The sequence below is a fragment of the Drosophila virilis genome, chromosome X (assembly GCF_030788295.1).
Source record: "Drosophila virilis strain 15010-1051.87 chromosome X, Dvir_AGI_RSII-ME, whole genome shotgun sequence".
NCBI classification, from domain to species: domain Eukaryota; kingdom Metazoa; phylum Arthropoda; class Insecta; order Diptera; family Drosophilidae; genus Drosophila; species Drosophila virilis.
Genome location: NC_091543.1, coordinates 27,914,857 through 27,934,052, shown reverse-complemented (window position 1 = coordinate 27,934,052; position 19,196 = coordinate 27,914,857). Strand labels below are relative to the sequence as shown.

General features: G+C 51.9%; 2 protein-coding genes across 4 annotated transcripts in view; one reads left to right on the top strand and one right to left on the bottom strand.

The window, feature by feature from the left end:
• Drak (Death-associated protein kinase related) overlaps positions 1 to 2,581 on the top strand; it is a 60,953-nt gene extending 58,372 nt beyond the window's left edge. For all 3 annotated transcript variants that reach the window (XM_002054998.4, XM_070210259.1, XM_070210258.1), the window contains exons 4-6: positions 237 to 412; positions 494 to 812; positions 886 to 2,581. In XM_002054998.4, coding sequence (XP_002055034.2) covers positions 237 to 412; positions 494 to 812; positions 886 to 2,170 — 1,780 coding nt within the window. In that variant the 3' untranslated portion in view covers positions 2,171 to 2,581. The remainder of the gene's footprint in view (positions 1 to 236; positions 413 to 493; positions 813 to 885) is intronic.
• A 1,552-nt stretch (positions 2,582 to 4,133) lies between these two features.
• On the bottom strand, positions 4,134 to 18,820 carry Cubn (Cubilin). The gene is made up of 11 exons (XM_032439380.2): positions 18,618 to 18,820; positions 18,265 to 18,561; positions 17,476 to 17,659; positions 16,607 to 17,377; positions 14,758 to 15,537; positions 12,187 to 14,685; positions 11,954 to 12,116; positions 10,652 to 11,746; positions 5,973 to 10,594; positions 4,838 to 5,516; positions 4,134 to 4,758 (listed from the first exon to the last, which is right to left on the bottom strand). The coding sequence occupies exons 1-11, from the start codon at positions 18,704 to 18,706 to the stop codon at positions 4,511 to 4,513; spliced, it is 11,427 nt and encodes a 3,808-aa protein (XP_032295271.1). The 5' UTR covers positions 18,707 to 18,820; the 3' UTR covers positions 4,134 to 4,510.
• Positions 18,821 to 19,196: the final 376 nt, after the last annotated feature.

Below are 19,196 nucleotides of genomic sequence, written 5' to 3'. Positions count from 1 at the left end.
TGACTGATTGACTGACTGACTGACTGTTTGACCTACTGATTGACTGACTGACTGACTTGCAATGATTAAGTTCAGTTTCTTCAACATAACATCACCTTTTTCGTAAAACTGTTTATGCTGACTGACTGTGTGATTGACTGACTCACGATTGATTTCTTAAATTCACACATACGGCTGGAAAACGGCTGATAAATCGAAAAGAAAATATGCTTAATTCGTTCCTCTTCCGTTTATAGGGCCACTGGCGGCGAGCTGCAAACGATACTGGACAACGAGGAGTGCCTCAGCGAGGCGCAGGCGCGCCACTGCATGCGGGAAGTGCTGAAGGCTCTCAAGTTCTTGCATGACCGTTCCATAGCGCATTTGGATTTGAAGCCGCAGAACATCTTGTTAGCCGGCGAACGCATTGAGGGTGAGTGATCACAGTTGAGTGGCCAACTAATTGAACTAATTTCGCTGACAAGCCGCTGCGCTTTCCCCATTTTGTTTGCAGATGGCCTCAAGCTGTGCGACTTTGGTATCTCGCGCGTCGTCTGCGAGGGCATCAATGTGCGCGAAATGGCCGGCACTCCGGATTATGTGGCACCGGAGGTTCTCCAATATGAGCCCTTGTCGCTGCTCACGGACATTTGGTCGGTGGGCGTGTTGGCCTATGTGCTGCTCTCGGGCTTCTCGCCCTTTGGTGGCGACACCAAGCAGGAGACCTTCCTCAATATCTCACAGTGCGCTCTAACCTTTCCCGACAATCTCTTTGGCGGCGTCTCCCAGGCGGCAATTGATTTCATACGCCGCGCATTGCGAATTAAGCCAAAGTGAGTGCAGTTCAATCTTGAATTCTGTGCAGAATCTTTAACTAATTCTCTCTCTCTTTTTCTCACTCTTTAGCGATCGCATGAATGCCGCAGGCTGCCTTGAGCATGTCTGGCTAAAGGATGAGTGCTCTTTGCACAGACAAATCTATTTGCAAGCACAGAACGATGCCGACTTTGTGCAGGATGATGAGGACGAAGATGATGAGGACGACGATGAGGAGGAGGAAGATGATGAGGAAGAGGCACAGAACGTGTCACAGCAACAGCAACAACAGCAACAACAACAAAACAGCACAACAGCAGCAGCAAACACAACAGCAGCAGCAACAACAGCCAGCAAAGCAACGCACAACGGGCATAGAGCACACTCCAGCTCGAAAATACCAATTGCCACTAGCCACAAGCTGAGCTCCCCCAGCACAGAGACAACAACAGCCATACACACACTGCCCCAAGCACTGACCATGTCGCTGGCGACAAGCACGACTGCTGCTGCTAGTGCATCGACGAAACCCACACAGATTGTGACACCAACGCGACGCGCCTCCGATTCGGATAAGGAGAACACATATACGGCGACATTTGTTAAGAAGCCGGTGGCCAGCACGGCCACCATACAGATTGGCAGCAATGGGCTAGAGGAGACGACAGTGATTGCCACATTGGCGCTGTTCCCGGATGCGCCCACCACGCCCAAAGTCATACGCAAAACGCCCGCTACGGAGGCCAGTTCGGCCACATCGGTCAAGGCGCTGGTTAAGAAATTTCAACTGGAGGAGCTCGAGGCACAGCACACTTCACCCAACAGCACATTGCCGCACTGCTCCAGCTCCGCCAACAGCAGCCATGCGTCAGCGATTCAGACGCAACTACAGCTCCAGCAGCCGCGCAAATGCTCCGTGCCCAGCGTGTGTGTGTTGCCAGCAACCAGCAGCAGCAGCCACAGCAGCAGCAGCAACGGCAGCAACATGCGGCGCAGCATCAGCGGCACTGCCAGCAGTAGCAACAGCCACAGCCACAGCAGCAGTCACGGCGGACGACGTGCCTCAGAGCCGCTAACCGCTGTCCATAAGAAACAGCACAGCAACAACAACAGCCCAAACTCCATTTCCAGCAGCAGCAACAGCAGCAGTAGCAGCAGCAGCAACAGTAGCAGCTCGGGATCGACTGCAGCAACTGGCAGCAGCAGCACGGCGCTGCTGTTGAATGGTAGATTGCCGCAGGCAGCGCATCATTTGCATCATCATCATATGCACCATCATCATCATCACCATCATCATCATGTGGTAATTGCCGCCAAGAATGCGGCTGCTGCTGCCACCAACAACCTGAGCTTGGACCAGGGCATCATCTGTTAGCTAAGGGCCAGCCGTGCGCGCCGCAATGCCAAAAGTTTCTTTCACCGCTTCCTTTGCTGCATGTAACAGTGCCTGAACGTGTAGGCGTGATCAGCCAGCCCCTAGCTGGGCTGCTGCTGCTGCTGTTGTGGCTGCTTCTGCTGCTGCTGCTGCTGTTGCTGCAGGTGCGGCAGCTGCAGGTGTGAGTCGCAACACCAACGCCTGCGCGTGCTCGGAAGTTTTGTTTGATTTTGAGTTTCTTAGTTAATGTTATATAGCGCCTAGTTGATCTAAACAAAAAAACAACCACTGTACCACACTATTGTACCACTGTACCACTAACCCAGCCGATTTCCCAAGTAACCTAAATACTGTTTAAGTTTATCTGGAAATATATCTATATATACATAGGTATATGCATATGTAGATGGATATATCGTCTATTTCGTAAGAGTTGCCGTTGTCAGCAGGCAGCACACGGTTAACGCGTAAATTAATTATTAATGATCCCGCGGCAGACAGAGATGTTAAAGGAAAGAGATAGTTACAGAGATAGAGAGAGAGAGAGAGAGAGAGGGTGTGAGTGTGAGTGCGTGAGTGAGAGTGAGTGAGAGAGATCGAGATGGAGAACATAGTTGAGAGTGCGCAAAAGGTTGCAACTTGCAATTAATTGGAAGATATCTATTTAAATTACAAAAGGTAAATGATTTGAGACATATCAGTCGTTGTGTTGTGCGTGCATGTGTGTTTGTGTGTGTGTGTGTGTGTAGTAATTTGTTAAATTCGATGGGCAACGTTTCACATGTTTCAACGAATTCAAATACGTCAATTCAGGACAAATTTAACGTCGTCTGCATAGCATAAATTAAATAATACAAATTATACAACTAAAAACAAAACATACCAAAAAAAAAAAGAAGAAAAAAACGAAAAAGAAAAAGAAAAAAAATTGAATTAGAGCGCAGAAAATTCAGCAATATTTGTTGATCATTTTCTATATGGATTGTGAATTTGTAGCTGAATGAATTAAATCGTATTTATATACATACAAATACATGCATATATATATACATATATATATATGTATATATAATGTTGAGCGCCATTTGGTAATTGTTTGTTAAACGATTCACATACAGCAAATGCATTCATAGCATAGTTCATGCATTAATTAATTAATTATAACCAAAATACGATGAATATATGAAGGTAGTCGCAGTTGTTCGCGAAACGGTAGTGGATAGATGAAAATTGATTGTTCAAGAGTTAATGCATATATAATATATACATATACATACATTTACATACTATACATATACATTTATATATAGAGAATGTTATCAGCACCGAGCTAAGAAATGGCAGTAATGAAAAATGAAATTGTTTATTGTATTGTGCGTGTTCTCGTGCTCAGTACATAATTGTCGCCTGGCATGCCACATACCATATTTGAATATGAATACTTGACTATCTTATTGTATCAGAAATGATATATTTTCAGTTATGGCCCCGTCCCCTTCCAAATGCACCCGAATGCCTATCTTGAGTTATTTATGCACCTCACACCTCGCTCGCATCCACACCTCCAACTCCTCTCTTTCGGAATATACTTATCTGGTTTTTAGTTGCTAACTTCTGAACCCAAATCGGTTTCTGTACATATAATATCTGTTTCAACGCCCTGACCCTAGGCACTAGCCTGGCGTGATTACAATTAATTTTTTTTTTTTTTTTATTATTATTATAATAATTATTCTTTTTGCATTCAAGAGAAGAGATATATGCATAGAGTTGGGCAACAGTTAAGTATGCATTATGATGTATTTATTAGGCAAAGTATTGGTGTGTGTGGTCAGTTAATTGTTAAATTGAATAATTAATTTATCATAATTACGGTTAATTGAGCGCCCTTTTTTATTTTAATTACCATTAAATACTTGCGTAAAAGTAATTTTCTTATTTAAATAACCTAATACCACATTACTTTTTTTTTTTTTTCTTCGTTTACTGTATATTAATAGTTAAATGCAAGAGCGCAGCAACAATTATGAGAAAGAAAACAGATTCGTGAATTGTGCGTTTGATTTGATAGTAATTTTTTTTTTTTTTAATTCACTTTTTGTGTTTTTAGAGAAAACGGCAATGATGAAAAGAAACAAAGATGAAAATTCTATATTATATTATATATAGTAATTATTTTATAGATAACTAATTTAAAGTATATTCAATAAAATTAAAAAAAAAAAAAAAAATACATGTATATGCCCAAATATTTATATGAAATCGGAAACGAAATTGAATTTGAATACGTTTACATTATATGTTATTTATATGTGTGTGTAATCAGCATCGGATCGAGGACTACTCCAGCAAATCTATTGGTATCTGATAGCTGTCATAGACGCCCGCAAATTTGATTACCCAGCCGATGCCGTCATAGTTGACCGTCTTGTGGAAACGCACATACAGCTGGCTACGTTTGCTGAGGTAGACGCGGGGCTTATCCTCGCCGCAGAATCGTCGCATTTCCTGAAGGCTGCCATGTTCGTTCACCTCCTGAATCAGCAGATAGTCCGTGTGGCAGGTGGCCTTCGAACCAAGATCGAAAGCTGCAAGCATAAATAGATATAAATATATATGTCTATATATATGGCCCAGCATTGGGAGGCTATGGATTAGCATATTTACATGCAAAATTGAGCAGGACACGCGTGTTGCTCGGCACACGGACACTCCAGCTGCAAATGGAATTATTGCGCACATTCTGCGGATAGAACGGATTGGAGAATACGCCCTCTGTGTTGTACAGGGCACCACCGCAGCCGGGTCCGTCCTGGACGGGCGATGCAATGTACGTCACATCGAAGCTATTGAAGAAGCTGCCCGTCTTAAAGTGCAGCCGCAGCTCGTTGGTCGTGGTAAAGAGGCTCTTGCCCGGATCCAGGTAAGCGCACGCACGCTGCAGCGATTTGTTGGTAATCTTATCGAAGACTTCAACGTACTCCACATCACAATCGGCTGTGCCAAAGATCACCTCGGCAAAGTAAAGACTAAGTGTGTAGTTAGCTGGAGCTACGATTTGTGCATCGCAATCGGTGATCTCCGAAATCTTAATGCGTCCCTGTAAACCGCCATAACTATACTGACAGCTGGCATCTGGCACTATGAGAATTCTGAAGCCGGGCCTCGTTACGGCTCCATTGGTGCGGAACTTGATGTACACCTGCTTCGAGTTGGGATAGTAGTCATCGGGCAAGCCGCTGCCACAATACACATGCTCCGTGGCATAGTTGAGGAAGAACTGGACATTCTTCTGTCCATTAAAGATCACCTCATCGCCATAGCCCTCTTCCACCAGCTGTGCATCCTGTTTGCAAAACGGTCAAGAAATATATTCCAGGTAAGTGTTTGTATGTAAATATCTAAGTTTTGATAGTGTGTACTTATCATATATATCTTGTACTTTTAACTTAGATCGTTTTTAATATAATAGGGAGAATATTTGTAACAGAGATATGAGAAGAAAAAAATCAGCTTTCCAAGTCCTTGTTCGTAAGAATCTTCAATGTTAAATCTAAAACTCGCTGATTGTGTAATACTCGTTCAGAGTTAAATAATTGCTTTAAAGAAACGACCTAAAAATGCTTCGATTGAAAAAGATACAGATCTATCCGATTAATCTTAACATTCATATGAACAGATGGATATTGCTCAAGATTAATATGCGAAATATTTCCTTGAATTGTGGGCAACATTGGGAAAAGCTTGCAGTTGGTTTTCTTCTGGCTCTTATGGTTTATCGAAAGCTGGACTTAGTTCTTACCTCGCTGTTGTAGATTTTTATAAAGTCCGAAACGCAGGCACCCGTCGCATTGGCCGACTCCAGGTCGAGGCTAATGAATTTGAGATGCAGCGATATTTCGCTCTCGATCTTCCACAGGCAGAGGATGTTGTTGTCGTAGTTGCCCTGATCGTTGACGGGCGAATGAATTTCCAAAGGCTGTTTGCCATCCAGCTTGATCAAGGGATTGCCGCACAGCAGCGGCCTGGCCGTGACGACCAGCTCGAAGCCCGTGTCGGTAACCTTGTTGTCGGTGGCGAAGCGCATGAAGAGGATGTGGCGCGAGGCGCTTAGCTTGGGCGGCAAATCCTGGCCACAGAATCGTCCAATCTCGTCGGCAAAGGGTCCGGCGCCGTCGCGCAACTCCAAATAGTCGGCGGTGCAGCTGTTTGTCGCCTCCACGTGGAAGCTGCGGAACTCGACGCTTATCTGAGAGCCAGCGCTCGCCTGGAACACAAAGCTGCAGTCCAAATTATTGGCATAGGAGCCGACAAACTTGTTGAACGTATAGCTAGCATTATTCTCGCCTAGAAAGATGCGCTCATCACAGTTGGGCATGAGCCGCACCAGCGCGCGGAAACCGCGCGACGGATCCCGCTCATCGGAATAGCTATGGATCAGCGCCCGATTGCTGGGAATATGGAGCGTGGGCAGATTATCGGACAAACGACCACAGAAGCGGGCCATGCGCTGTCTCTCATTCGGCACGGGGCTGGCAAACACCTCAACGCCATCGTAGCTGCACAGCTGATTGCCGGCCTCAAAGTCCAGCAGCTCGAACTTGATGGTGAACTTTTGACCCTCGGGCGCCGTCAGATTCCAGTAGCAGTCGCTGTTGTGCGGCATTTGGTTGTCCTGATGCTGGCGCGGCGACTCGACCATCTGCGTGGCGTTAATGACACCGCCGCAGAGCCTAGTGCTGTATTCCAGCTGGAAGCCACGTCCGCTGAACGACAGGTCCGAGCGCAACAGCAGGCTGATGGAGCGCTGGGCGCGATAGGCGTGCTGCTGCTTGACGCCGCACAGCAGCGACTCCTGGTTGTGGCCGCCATTGTCCCTGGTGATCACCGTCATGTTATCAAACAGACACATGTTCAACGGCGAGCGCTCCAGATCGAAATCGAGAAAGCTCACCAGCACGCCCGGCGCATTCGCCTCGAGCGGCTGGAACGTGTAATTGCAATAGAGATTCTTGGCATAGCCCTTGGGATAGCCGGGACTGCTGAGCACCTGTGGCTCGGCGGTGGCTACCAGAAGGCCGCCACAGTTGCGCTCAAAGCGGGCTGTGAAGCCATCGCCCGTTGTGTCGCCGTCAGACCGGAAGATCAGTCGCATCGACGAGCTGGTCGAGTTGATAAAGTCCGGCGTATTGCGGCCGCACAGCGTCTGCAGATCCGTCCAGTTGCCAGCGTCCGCGTCCGCGTCCCCGCCCACATTATCGCCGCGCTGCTGGACGCGCAGATAGTCCTTGGTGCAGCCATTGCTATCCTCAATATAGAAGCGTCCCAGAAACGATAGCCCAATATGAAAGCCTGGCTCGGTCTCAATCTCCCAGATGCACTCGACATTGTTTTTGTACTGTTCACTAAAGTCAATGTAGCGATAGGGATAGGTGAGGCGGCCGCCGCAGCCGCTGCCATATTTGACGGTCACATTGAAGGTGGAGTTGTGATTGGCATTGGCTGGCGATTCCACATGGTATTCGAGGAACAGGCCGCGCTCCACAACCAGATTGACGGACGTCGCCTGCTGGCAATAGCGACCCATCAGCGGCGAGTTCTGATCGGGCCCGCTATACAGCAACAGATAATGGAGCTCACAATCGCCGTCGAGATTGAGACTAACGGCCACCTCCAGCTGGACATCCTGGGGCGAGAGTGGCTCCTCGGCCGTTTGATCGGGCCCAACGGCCCAGGCACAGTTGATCGTCTCCTCGCCAGACAGATGGCTGGGCTGCGTGATGGTGAGATTATCGCCGGGCTCCAAAGGCAGTACGCCACCGCAGCGCTGCAGGCTGTAGGCCAGCTCCAGCAGATTCATGTTATTGCGGCGACTGCCCGTAACGGTCATATCAACGGGGAATGGCAGACGCACGCTGCGATTCGCCTGGCTGGCGGCGCGATCGCCGCAGAGAAACAGCGGCAGCAGCGGCTCACCCTCGTCCGGGCGGACCAGCTTGAGGGGCGTCATCACGCGGCACATGTGCTGATTGCTCATGAAGACGGAGCTGCTGTTGTAGCGTCGCACCTGCAGCAGCAGCGTGCTGTTCGATGGCGGACGCAGCTCGTAGCTGCAGTGCACCAGGCTGCTCTCGTTGCTGCGGCTGAAGAGCATTGTGGAGCTGACATCGAGATCGAGGCGTCCGTGGCATTCGCTGCGGCCGAAGGCGATGAAGCGCAGCTTGATGCCGCGATGCTGGCTGAAGGGCAGCAGGAAGGCATCAATGCCCATTGTATTATCCGTGGAGAGGACCTCCGCGGGCGGATCGTGCATATAGCGACCAATCACAGACTGCATCTTGTGATCGTTGGAGAACGAGATGCGCCCGTGGAAGCTGGTGTGCGTGCTATTGGAGCCGCCTCCCCCATTATCAAAGTCCAGTATCTGGACCTTGACGCGCCTGCCCTTTGGCACCTGCAGGCGCCAGATGCAGTGCGTCGGCACGCGCACACCAGCCGGATAGTTGGGCGTCTGCAGCACACCCTGGCTGGCAATAATGGTCTCGCCGCAGCGTGCTCCGATCGCGCTGTAGCGCAGCTGGAAGCTCTCAGAGTTGCCCAGCTGGCCGCTGGGCATGCGCAGCCGGATGACAATCTTGTTGGTCTCGACGAGAAAGTGTCGATAGGAGTTGCCGCAAATCTGCAGGCGATCACTGATCCGCTCCTGGTTCTCTTCGCCGAATGGCTCCATCTCCTCCAGCTGGAGATGCGTGCGCTGCGTACAGTTGCCATTCTGCGGCAACGGCAGCTGCATCGACTCGAACTTCAGCTCGATGGTGCTGCCCCGCTCCACCTCGATGGTGAACACGCACTCCTTGTACTTGTTCGGCTGCATATGCAGCTGCAGCTGTTCCACGGCGGGTGAGTGTATGATCCCGGTGGCGCTGTAATAGCTGCCGCCACAATTGGCCAGCTGGATGAGCGCCGTGAAGCCCGGATGCGGCTCCAGCACGCCTGTATAGAATTTCATGCGCAGCTCACTGCCCGAGGAGTAGACAATGTCGGGCTTTCGATTGCCACAGAACCGACCCAGCTGGGGCATCAGCTCGGTGCTGCCATCGTTCAGCTGCACAAACTCACGATCGCAGCCGTCCTCTCCCTGCTCGCTCCCATCGCTGCCGTTGCCGCTGCCGCTGCTCGGCGTCAAATCAAAGTCGAGAAACTGCACAGAGATGCGATGATGTAGCGGCGCACTGATGCGCCACACGCACTCCGAGTGCGGATTTGGCAGATTGGGGAAATTTGGTGAGCTAATCACGCGCTGGCTAAAATTACTGCTGTTGCCCTCCTCCAGCACAATGTGGCCGGAGCAGGCGTGGCCCAGCTCTTCGTAGTGGAAGGCGGCGCGAAAGCGCGGAAACGAGCTCTTCTCGAACTTGATGTAGGCCCGATTCGAGCTAGTTTCCAGCACATCGGTTATATTGTTCTCGCAGTACTTGCCACGGCCAAGGAATGGCGAATCCTCCGCATGCCCGTTGCGCACCACAAAGAAATTGCGGCACTGTGACCCATCCGTAATCTGACCGCCGGAGCTGAGCTCCGATTCCGGGAATGTGATGCGTATGCGCTTGCCCTGGCGCACGCGTATCGTCCAGATGCAGTCCAGCCGTGAGATATAGCTATGCGATACCAGCTCCGTTATGTTGACCAGAGCACGCGGAGCGGTCAGCTCGGAGCCGCACTCGGTGCGCACCAAGCTGGCAAATCCCGTCTTATTCACGCTGGCATCGGTCAGAAACTGCAGCCGCAGATAGGGCGTGCCATGATAAAACCTGGTATCATTGGGCTGCGTACAGGTCTTCGCCAGCTTCGTCCAGTGCTGCATATCGCTGCTGCTGGACACCACCAAATAGTCAGCATAGCAGCCATCGCCGAATTCCTCAATGTCCACGGTAGTTAGACGCAGTGTAGCATGCGCAGCCGGATTGACCGGCACCAGTATCCAGCTGCAGTTCAAATTGGTCGCATAGCCAAGCGGATAGCCGGGCGAATTGAAGCTGATTAGGCTGCGATTGAGTGAGACCAGCTGCTGGCCACATTGGCGCGTCTGCAGCTCGGCGGTGCGATTGGAGGCTAACGCCTCCTTGGACAAGCGCTCCCAGCTGAGCTGGAAGGGACCACGCGTTGCGGTCATATACAGCACATTGGTATTGGACACCAGCGGCTTGTACGGCTGCACCATCAGCTGGGCGCCAATGTCGGTATAGCCATCGTAGAAGCGCACATGCTGCTGATCCACGTCGCGCAGATGATCCACATTCACCAGCACCACATAGTCCGTATCGACGGTGATGCGCCAGCTGTACAGCTGGCTGCTCGTAAACTTGCTGGGATAATGGGGCGATTCCACGGTGCCCTGCGTGCCATTCAGCTCGTTGTGGTGCTCTGCCGGGTCAGAGCAGTTTAGACAGTTGGGAGGGTTGGATTTAGTTAGCTACTCACCATAGTTATAGCTGGCCATAAAGCCCTCGCCGACCACATCGTCATTGCTCTTGAACTTGATCCAGATGCTGCCCTTGGAGCTGATGGCCGCCGGCACCTGATTGCCACAGTAGACGCCGAGCAGGGCGCCGCGAGCGGACTCTTCGCGCACTTCCAGATAGTCATTGTTGCAGCCATCGGACAGCTCCAGGTCAAGGGATTCAATGGTGAGCGACAGCGAGTTGCCGGCGCTAGCCTCCAGCACCCATTCGCACTCGATGTTCACCGGATAGCTGTCCGGATAGTAGGGCGAGGTGAAGCGGCCCGATAGAGCGTTATATCTGCTGCCGCACAGCGTATCCATGGTCATGTAGTGACCCTCAAACTCGGCGACCAGTGCCAGCGGCACACTGATCGTCAGCGCCTGGCCGTGCGAGATCACCGCCGGTGGATGGGAACGGCAGAACTGTTGGCGCGGCGTGCCGCTCGCGGTGACGCCCTCGTAGATCTTGATGCCGTGCGTCAGGCAGTCGCTCTCCCGCGGATAGCTGGTCGAGAGCTCGTCGTGTAGCTGTATGTGCGTCGGTGTAAAGATGATGTGCTTGCTGGGATCGCTGGCCTGCAGCACCCATACGCAGGTCTCGTTGCGTGCCACCTGATGCGCCAGGTTCAGGTACTGGAAGTCTGTCTCATCAATGGACAGGGTCTGGCCGCAGGACTCGTGATAGTGCAGCTGAAAGCCGCGGGTCTCCACCGAATCGTCCGTAACGAAGCGCACAATGGCGCGATTTGTGGCGGATTCGGTGCGCTCATTGGCCGCACTCTGAATGCCCCTGGTGCACACCTTGAATATCTGGCGACCCTCGCTGTCGTCCAGGGTATCGCTGTCCGCATCACTGTCGCTGACTCCATCGCTGCCGCTCATATCGTAAGCTGCCACATAGTCCCATCCGCAGCCATAGCCGGCCTCAATGTCCAGATCCTGAAAGTCAAAGACGATTGTGTGGTGCGGCGACACTTCCACCAGCCACTCGCATTCGCTGTTCCGAGGATAAGGTTTCGGATAGCCGGGCGATTGAATGACGCCGCTTCTAGATGTCAGCTTGCCACCGCAGGCTGCAAAAGGAACCAGAATTTGGTTAGCTTGCATGAATCCCGACCCGGCACCAAGAACTAAGTCCATCTATCAGTCAGTCGGTCCGGTCAATCAGGTCCCGAAATGAACTGAACTAGGCAGGTTCATGAATCTCCTGCTGCATGAATTTCAGCTTGTGCTGTGCCTTGATCTGCAGTCAATCAGTCAGAGAGGGATTTTCAACTTACAGCTCTTGATCATGCGATATGTGGCCTCGAAGCCAAGTCCATTGTGGGAGCTGTCGGAAATGAAACGCACGTGCAGCTTGTGGCCGGCGCTGGTGTAGATCAGCTTGGGTATATGGCCGCAGTGCCGTTCATGGACATCGACCTCACGGAAGCTATTCGAAATCTGTGGGTGAGGAGCAAGGCAAGAAGGTTAGTCGCTGCGGGCAAATGTGAGAAGATGTGCGCGTGCTGACCACAAGGGCGTCCTTGGTGCAATTGACGCTCTCCTCAATGTCAATGTCCAGGACGGTCAGCTCGATGACCTGGCCAAGCGGTGCGTGCATTAGCCAATAGCACTCGACGTCGTTGGGATACATGAGCGGATGCTTCAGAGAGCGGAAGGAGCCGGTCTCGGAGCGCAGCTCCTGGAAGCAGCCATCGACGCGATACTCCAGCCGAAAGTTGATGCTGCTCGTGTTGTGGACAATGGTCAGAATGTCGCCGCTGGCATTGTGCATGCCCAGGCCGAGGATGGGCACCACCCTGCCACCATCGATCAGATAGAGGCCACCGTCGGCGTCTGTGGGCAGGCGATTGGCGCGGTGATCAAAATGCGAGATCTCCAGCCGGATCTGATTGCCGCGCGGCGGCCGCAGTTGCCAGCTGCAATTGATGGCGCCCTCAAAGTTGGCTGCGCCATAGTTGAGGCTCTCGATGATGCCCTGGTTGCTGTTCAGTGCGCGCTGGCAGTCGGCGCTGTACGACAGCCGGAAGCCGCGCTCGGCATTGTTAATGTCGGACTGGAAGACGACAACCGCCGCATTGCTGTCAATGTGCAGCACGCGATCCTTCTCATCCGGCATGCCGCACAGCTCTTGGAATGCGCCATCAGACAGACGACTGCTGCTGGGTCCATTGTAGATGCGCAGATAGTCATAGTTGCAGTCGTTAAGCTCCTCCACTTCCAGATCCTCGATGACAATTCGCAAACCGGAGCCGGGATGCACGCGCACCTGCCACTCGCAATGGGCATTGTTCGGATACGAATTGGGATAGTTGGGCGAGGTGATGACCCCAGCGTTTCCAGTAAGTCGGCCGCCGCAGCCGTTGGCAAAGTTGCGCCACGACAGACGAAAGCCGCGCGCGACACCGACATCGTCCGTGTGAAAGTGCAAATAGATTTCGTGCGTAAAGCTGGGTATCCGACGGGGTATGCTTGTGCCGCAGAAGCGTCCGATTAGGCTGGACTGATTGTTGCCACCGTTGCGCACCTCCAGCCAATCGCCGCTGCAGTTTCGCGTGGCGGCCAGCTCGAACAGCTCCACTTGCAGCTCTATCTGGTTGCCCGGCGACGAGCTAAGCATCCAGATGCAGTCGAGCCCGTTGCTATAGTTAAGCGGATACCCGGGTGAGTTGAGCATGCCGGCCGAGGCATATATGCGACCGCCGCACATGTCCCGCTCCACGAACCGATACGACAGCTCAAAGCCGTTGCCCGTATTACTGAAGTCCGACAAGAACTTGATGGTCAGAAGGCGTGCATGACTCACCAGATCCTCCGGCACTTGATTGCCGCAGAAGCGTGCCAGCGGCGATGCTGAATCGCTCTCTTCCTGACTAATCAGACCGTCATAGACCTCAACGTAATCGTAGCTGCAGTCACCGCGTCCCTCCACATCAAAGCTCAGCCAGTTCAAGAGTATGGCCTTGTTGGGCGGCGCCATAATGATCCAGTAGCAGGTCATTTCATTGCGGTACTCGCCCTGCGCATCCACCGGCAGCCGTATGTTCTGGCCCTCCTTGGTGTGGACACCACCGCACTGGCTGCCTGCCACTGGCACAGCCCGATACTCGAACCTAAAGCCACGACCCCTGTTGGGCGGCGAGGTGTTCAGATGCAGGACCAGCATGTTCGTCTGGCTGACATACTCCTCGGCGGGCAGCCTGCTACCACAGAAGGGTCCCAGTATGGCCCGATTGAGCCCGTCGTTGATTCTGACACTGGTGCCAGCCGCGCAGTTATCCGGTCCGCTGACACTCAAACCCAACTCCTCCATCTCCTCCTCATCCATCATGTTGTCCGATAGCTGAAAGTCCAAGCGCTTGAGCGTGATGACCGTATTGGGTGCCGTGAGTATCTTATACGTGCAGTGCAGCTCGCTGTCCGCCGTCAGATTGGGATAGCCCGGCGAGCTAATGATGCCGCTGGGCGCATCGTAGGTCTGCGAGCAGTCCATGTGATAGTTCAGCTCGAAGCGATCGACGGTGGCGGCTCTGGGCGAGCTGCTGGTATAGATGATGCGCATACGATTGTAGAGCGAGTGAATGCTCGGCGGCAAGGATTCGCCAGGACCGCCGCAGTGCTTGCTCTGGAGCACATACGAAACGGCCTGTGCATTGGGCGCGTCCAGCACGTCATATAGCTCGATGCAGGCATCCGGCGCCAGCTCGAACTTGCTGAAGTCCAGGCTGATGGACTCGCCCATGGCTAGCCGGATCTCGTATTCGCACGAAATTGCATCGGAGCCAATGTCATAGGTGGGCGAACGTATCGAGCCCTCCTTGCTGGTGTAGACGCCACCGCAGCCCGGCAGCCGCTCCTCGGTGGAGTAATGCAGCTGGAAGCCCAAATCGCTGCCCGTCTCATCCGAGTGGAACCTAACGAGGGCCTCGTGTGTGGGCAGCAGCAACGGTGCCGGCTGCTCCCGGCTGCAGTACTTGTACAGCTCCCGGCCAGATATGGCATCACTGATCTGCAAGCCAAACAAACAGCCAATCAATCAATCAAGCCCGTCCATCGGCCAATCAATCAAACCCATACTCACCGAAACAAAGTCAAAGTTGCAGCTTTCGTGCTGTTCCAGCTGCAGGGTGAAGAATGTGAGCTTGATCCGCTTGTTGCTGGGCGCCACCAGACGCCACTGGCAGTCGCGATTGCGCGGATAATTGCCCGGCGAGCCCGGCGAGGCCAGTGTGCCGTGCGTTTCGAACTGGACAAGGCCGCCGCACTGCGGCGCCATCGATTGCCAGGAAAGATCGAAGCCCGCGTGCGCCGTTGAGGCATCCGAACGGAACCACAGGTACAACTGATTGCTGGAGGAGATGATAGTGCCGCCATGCGGTATGTGATTGCCGCAATAGCGTCCAATGATCTGGGCTGCCGCGGAGCGGCCGTCGTTGATCTGCAACCAATCGAAGCGGCAGTCCGTCGAGTCCTCCACATGGAAGCTATGGAATGTCACATTCAGCACCAGCGATTCGTTTGTCCGTATCACCCAGGCGCATTGAGCATTGTGCTCGTAACTGTTGCCCGCCGGCGGATACCGTAGTCTTCCGCTCAGCCCGGTCAGCATCGCGTTGCAGCTGCTGAAGCGTACATTGCACAGCCGACCCCGATAGCCCGGCTGGCACTGGCAAACGAAGCCGCCGCCTCCGCCGCCGCCTCCGCCGGCTCCATCTGTCGGCGTCGGACTGCAGCGGCCATCGTTCTGGCAGGGCTGCGATGTGCACGGATTGGGCAGCGGGTCGCAGCGTGGCCCATGGAAGCCGCGCTGGCAAATGCACGTATAGTTCGTGGGACCAGCATCCATGCAGACGCCTCCATTCTGTCGAAAATGAGATCAAGATAGATAAGAAAGTTGCAGTCGGCTTGGCCCAACTGCTCAATACCCTGTACACCACAAGCTGGTGGAATAGGTTTCTTCCTCTAACCCGCACACATTGATTCAAAGATTCCAACTTTCTGCCTGCAATTCATCGCAAAAGCAAAGCCTGACTATGTAAACCAAGATCAGAAAAGAAAAGATCCGACGAAAAGCCGGCTTTGGTCGGTGGAATCCGAACATTATCATGATTTTGGGGGCGGAACCTGGAACCTTGGAGATTTTGCAAACGAGCCAAGCTTAAAGGTAAATAAATATACATATATATGATTGTGCCGGCTGGGGTTTCGGGAAATCTCGCGAAAAACTTTTGCATACAACTTTTTTATTTGCCAGCCGCTCGGCCTCGAGCCCATTTTCCAAAGAACTTTGTTAAAATTTTCATTTGAGGGGGAAAATCTTACCCCGGGAAAATGATTTGAGAAGCTTCTTCGATTCTAAGATTTGTTGGGCTAAGTTTAAGTTTTGTCCGATTTGATTCAAACTTATTTTGAAATCTCCGCGTTTTTGCTAAATTCCATTCACAACAGTGGAAAATTGGCGGAAAACGCTTAAAAATCATTTTCGTTCGTGGGTGCCGAAAGTGGGTCAAAGTTTTAATGGACGAAAGTTTACTTAACAACTTTTTACATACATATTTTGATATGGAATTGTAGATCAAGATGGGTAAATTTGTATTTTCCACGGGCACAAAACCTACCACAGGCAAGGCCCGGCCCCGTTAGAATATATACAATTGTATATCTTTATTGGATATTGTGTATCGGGTCGTCTATCCATCTGTGCTGCTACAGGATTGGTGCTTGGCGTATGGATATATTTAAATATATTTTATATATCATCACGACATTCATGTAACTTGTCAAAGATACGATTTTCTACCGCTCGATCAAGTCGATTCACTATATCATATATAAGTGTCATGGGACCTATTGAGTTTTCCGAGACTCGGACTCAGAGTGTGGGCAGTATGCAGGTGATATGGCAACAGGTGCTCAGATGGAATACTTACCAGGCAGGGCAGATCGTTGCAGTTGTGGTTGGTGCCGCGCAGGCAACCGTTCTCGCCGTAGCCGTTGCCCACCATTCCGAGGGGACAGCTGCAGATGATCGTATTGGAAATCTCCGAGCAGATGGCAGCCGGATGGCAGAGGGAGGCGCGCTGTGCACAGCTGGTGAGGCCAACGGCATTTGGGCTGCCGTTGGGCGAGTCCCCGTTGCTGTTGCTGTTGCTGTTGCGCTGGCAGTTGCGTCCGTCGCCCGTCCAGCCGACGGGGCACTCGCCGCAGTGGCTGGAGCCGTAGCTGTTGATGCACTCCACCCGCGGGCTGAGGCTGCAGCCGCCGTTGTTGGTCTCGCATTCGTTAATGTCCCGGCAGCTGACACCGTTGCCGGTCAGGCCCGGCGCACAGGGCGCACACGTAAAGCTGCCGGGCAAATTGATGCAATTGGTGGAGCAGGGCGTATGCGCGGCCGCCGTGCACTCGTCTATATCCTCGGTGCAGGTGGGCGTCAGTCCATTGCTGCGCCAGCCGGGCTCACAGATGCACCGATAGCCTAGCGCATCGCTGCTGGGCACACAGCTGCCATGTCCGCACAGCTCCCAGGTGCTTGCCGCGGCACAGTCCGTTTTCCGTTGGCTGCAGTGCATCCCGTGCCAGCCGGGCGCACACATGCACGAAAACGAGCCAAACTGATTCACGCACTGGCCTCCATTCTGGCAGCCCAGATCTGTGCCCTCCAGCAGCGCACACTCGTTCACATCCCGCTCGCACCTGCTGCCCTGTAGAAAGCCAAAAACGGAGACCAGCTCTCAGCATCTGCATCTGCATCTGCATCTGACATTTAGACGCCGCCCCCCCTAAACGCCCCATGCCTTACCTCAAAGGCAGCGCCGCACTGACAACGATAGCCGTTGTAGGTGTTAAAGCAGGTGCCGCCGTTCTCGCAGGGATTGCTGTGGCAGCTGTCCAGCTCCAGCTTGGTCTTTAGCCGCTGCACCCTGTTCTCCACACTGCGGAGGCGTCCTTGCAGACGTCGCAGCAGCAGTCGGCTGGCCCGTGTTCTGCACAAAAAATATCAATAAATTGCACATGTGTCCCACATAAGCCTCACGCAGATCCCATATACATTCCACGTACATCATCTGTACATCTTATGTATCCCACTACCATCACACATAGATCGCCCACATATCCCACACGCATCGCATATAACGTACATCCAAAGAACGTTCACACCACATTCCATATACTTTCCACGTACATCATCTGTACGTCTCACGTATCCCACTGTGCATCCCACGTACATTGAACATTCCACGTGAATGAAACGTACATACCAAGAACTTCCATCCAACATCGCGCGTACATCCCTTGTACATCCCCGGATAGTTTCAGACAGACAGACGTGACTCATGTGAAATGTGTATGCTAAAAAATATTTAAGATACTCTGTTCACGGTGTGGAAAAGAGTATATTCGTTAAGAGTGAACTTGGAATATTGATGTGTATATCGTTTTATGCGTGGTCATCGGGAAAACCGGAAAACAAGTCTAAAGACAGGAAGCTGGTTCAAACCGGAAACTGAGTGGCTCACACCACTTGCTCGTATTGATACCAACAGCAATCAACTTTCTGTGTTGACATTTTTATGGGTATTACGCAAACCTGTTCTGGATCTGACGAAACATCGTGTTTAACCCATTGGGGCCGAGTGCCTGGGATCGGAACTCGGTTAGCTGATCGGCCAGGTCGCGCAGATCGACAATATCATCGGCGCCGCTCCACTCGTCCTTGGCGGCGCCCGTGGGTCGTTTCTTGTTGCCACTGATGGGCATCAGCAGCTCCAGCACATCGTATTCCTCATTGATGACCAGCCGCGAGCTGCCGCTCAGTCGAAAGCTGATGTTGCGATTGGCGCCCGACTCGAAAATCAGATTGCCATCCTTGCTGATGATCTTGGGCCTGCAAGTGGATGCCAATTGAGATCGGGTAGTGGCCCAGTAGCAGGCGCTACTTACGAGTTGACAAACATGTGCACAGGGCACAGCAGGAACAGCAGAAGAAGCAGCTCCAGCTGCATCTGGACGTGTCCTAGGCGTCTAAGCATGCTTCACGCAAACTTTTGCACACATTCTCAGATCACAGAACAAAAATTCAACAAATATTTTTAATACAATGAATGCAGATCCTGCGACACGTTCACTTGGCTTCAATATGAATTAAACTCTGACAATATCGGCGCTCGCTGCCCGCGATGTCAGCTGCGGGGCGTTTCTGTGCCGCGCTGCAGCATGCCGCATGCCGCATGGTGTACGCCCACCAATGATAGCCGGAAATTGACACAGTAGTACGACAAGACGAATACCCTTTATTTTTCTTTTGCTTAAAAGGTACACATTTATTTCAGAGCAGATTTCTCTAATAATATCTGGTATAGTAGCACAAACACATTCATAAATATGTATATATATATATATATATATATAAATATATATATTGTTGGTTCATACACTATAATATAGGAGTTTAATGTATGGGTGCTTTGCCTATGCTTAGTTCAAGTGTAAAATTATGGAGTTGAGTGTTTGGTTGCCATT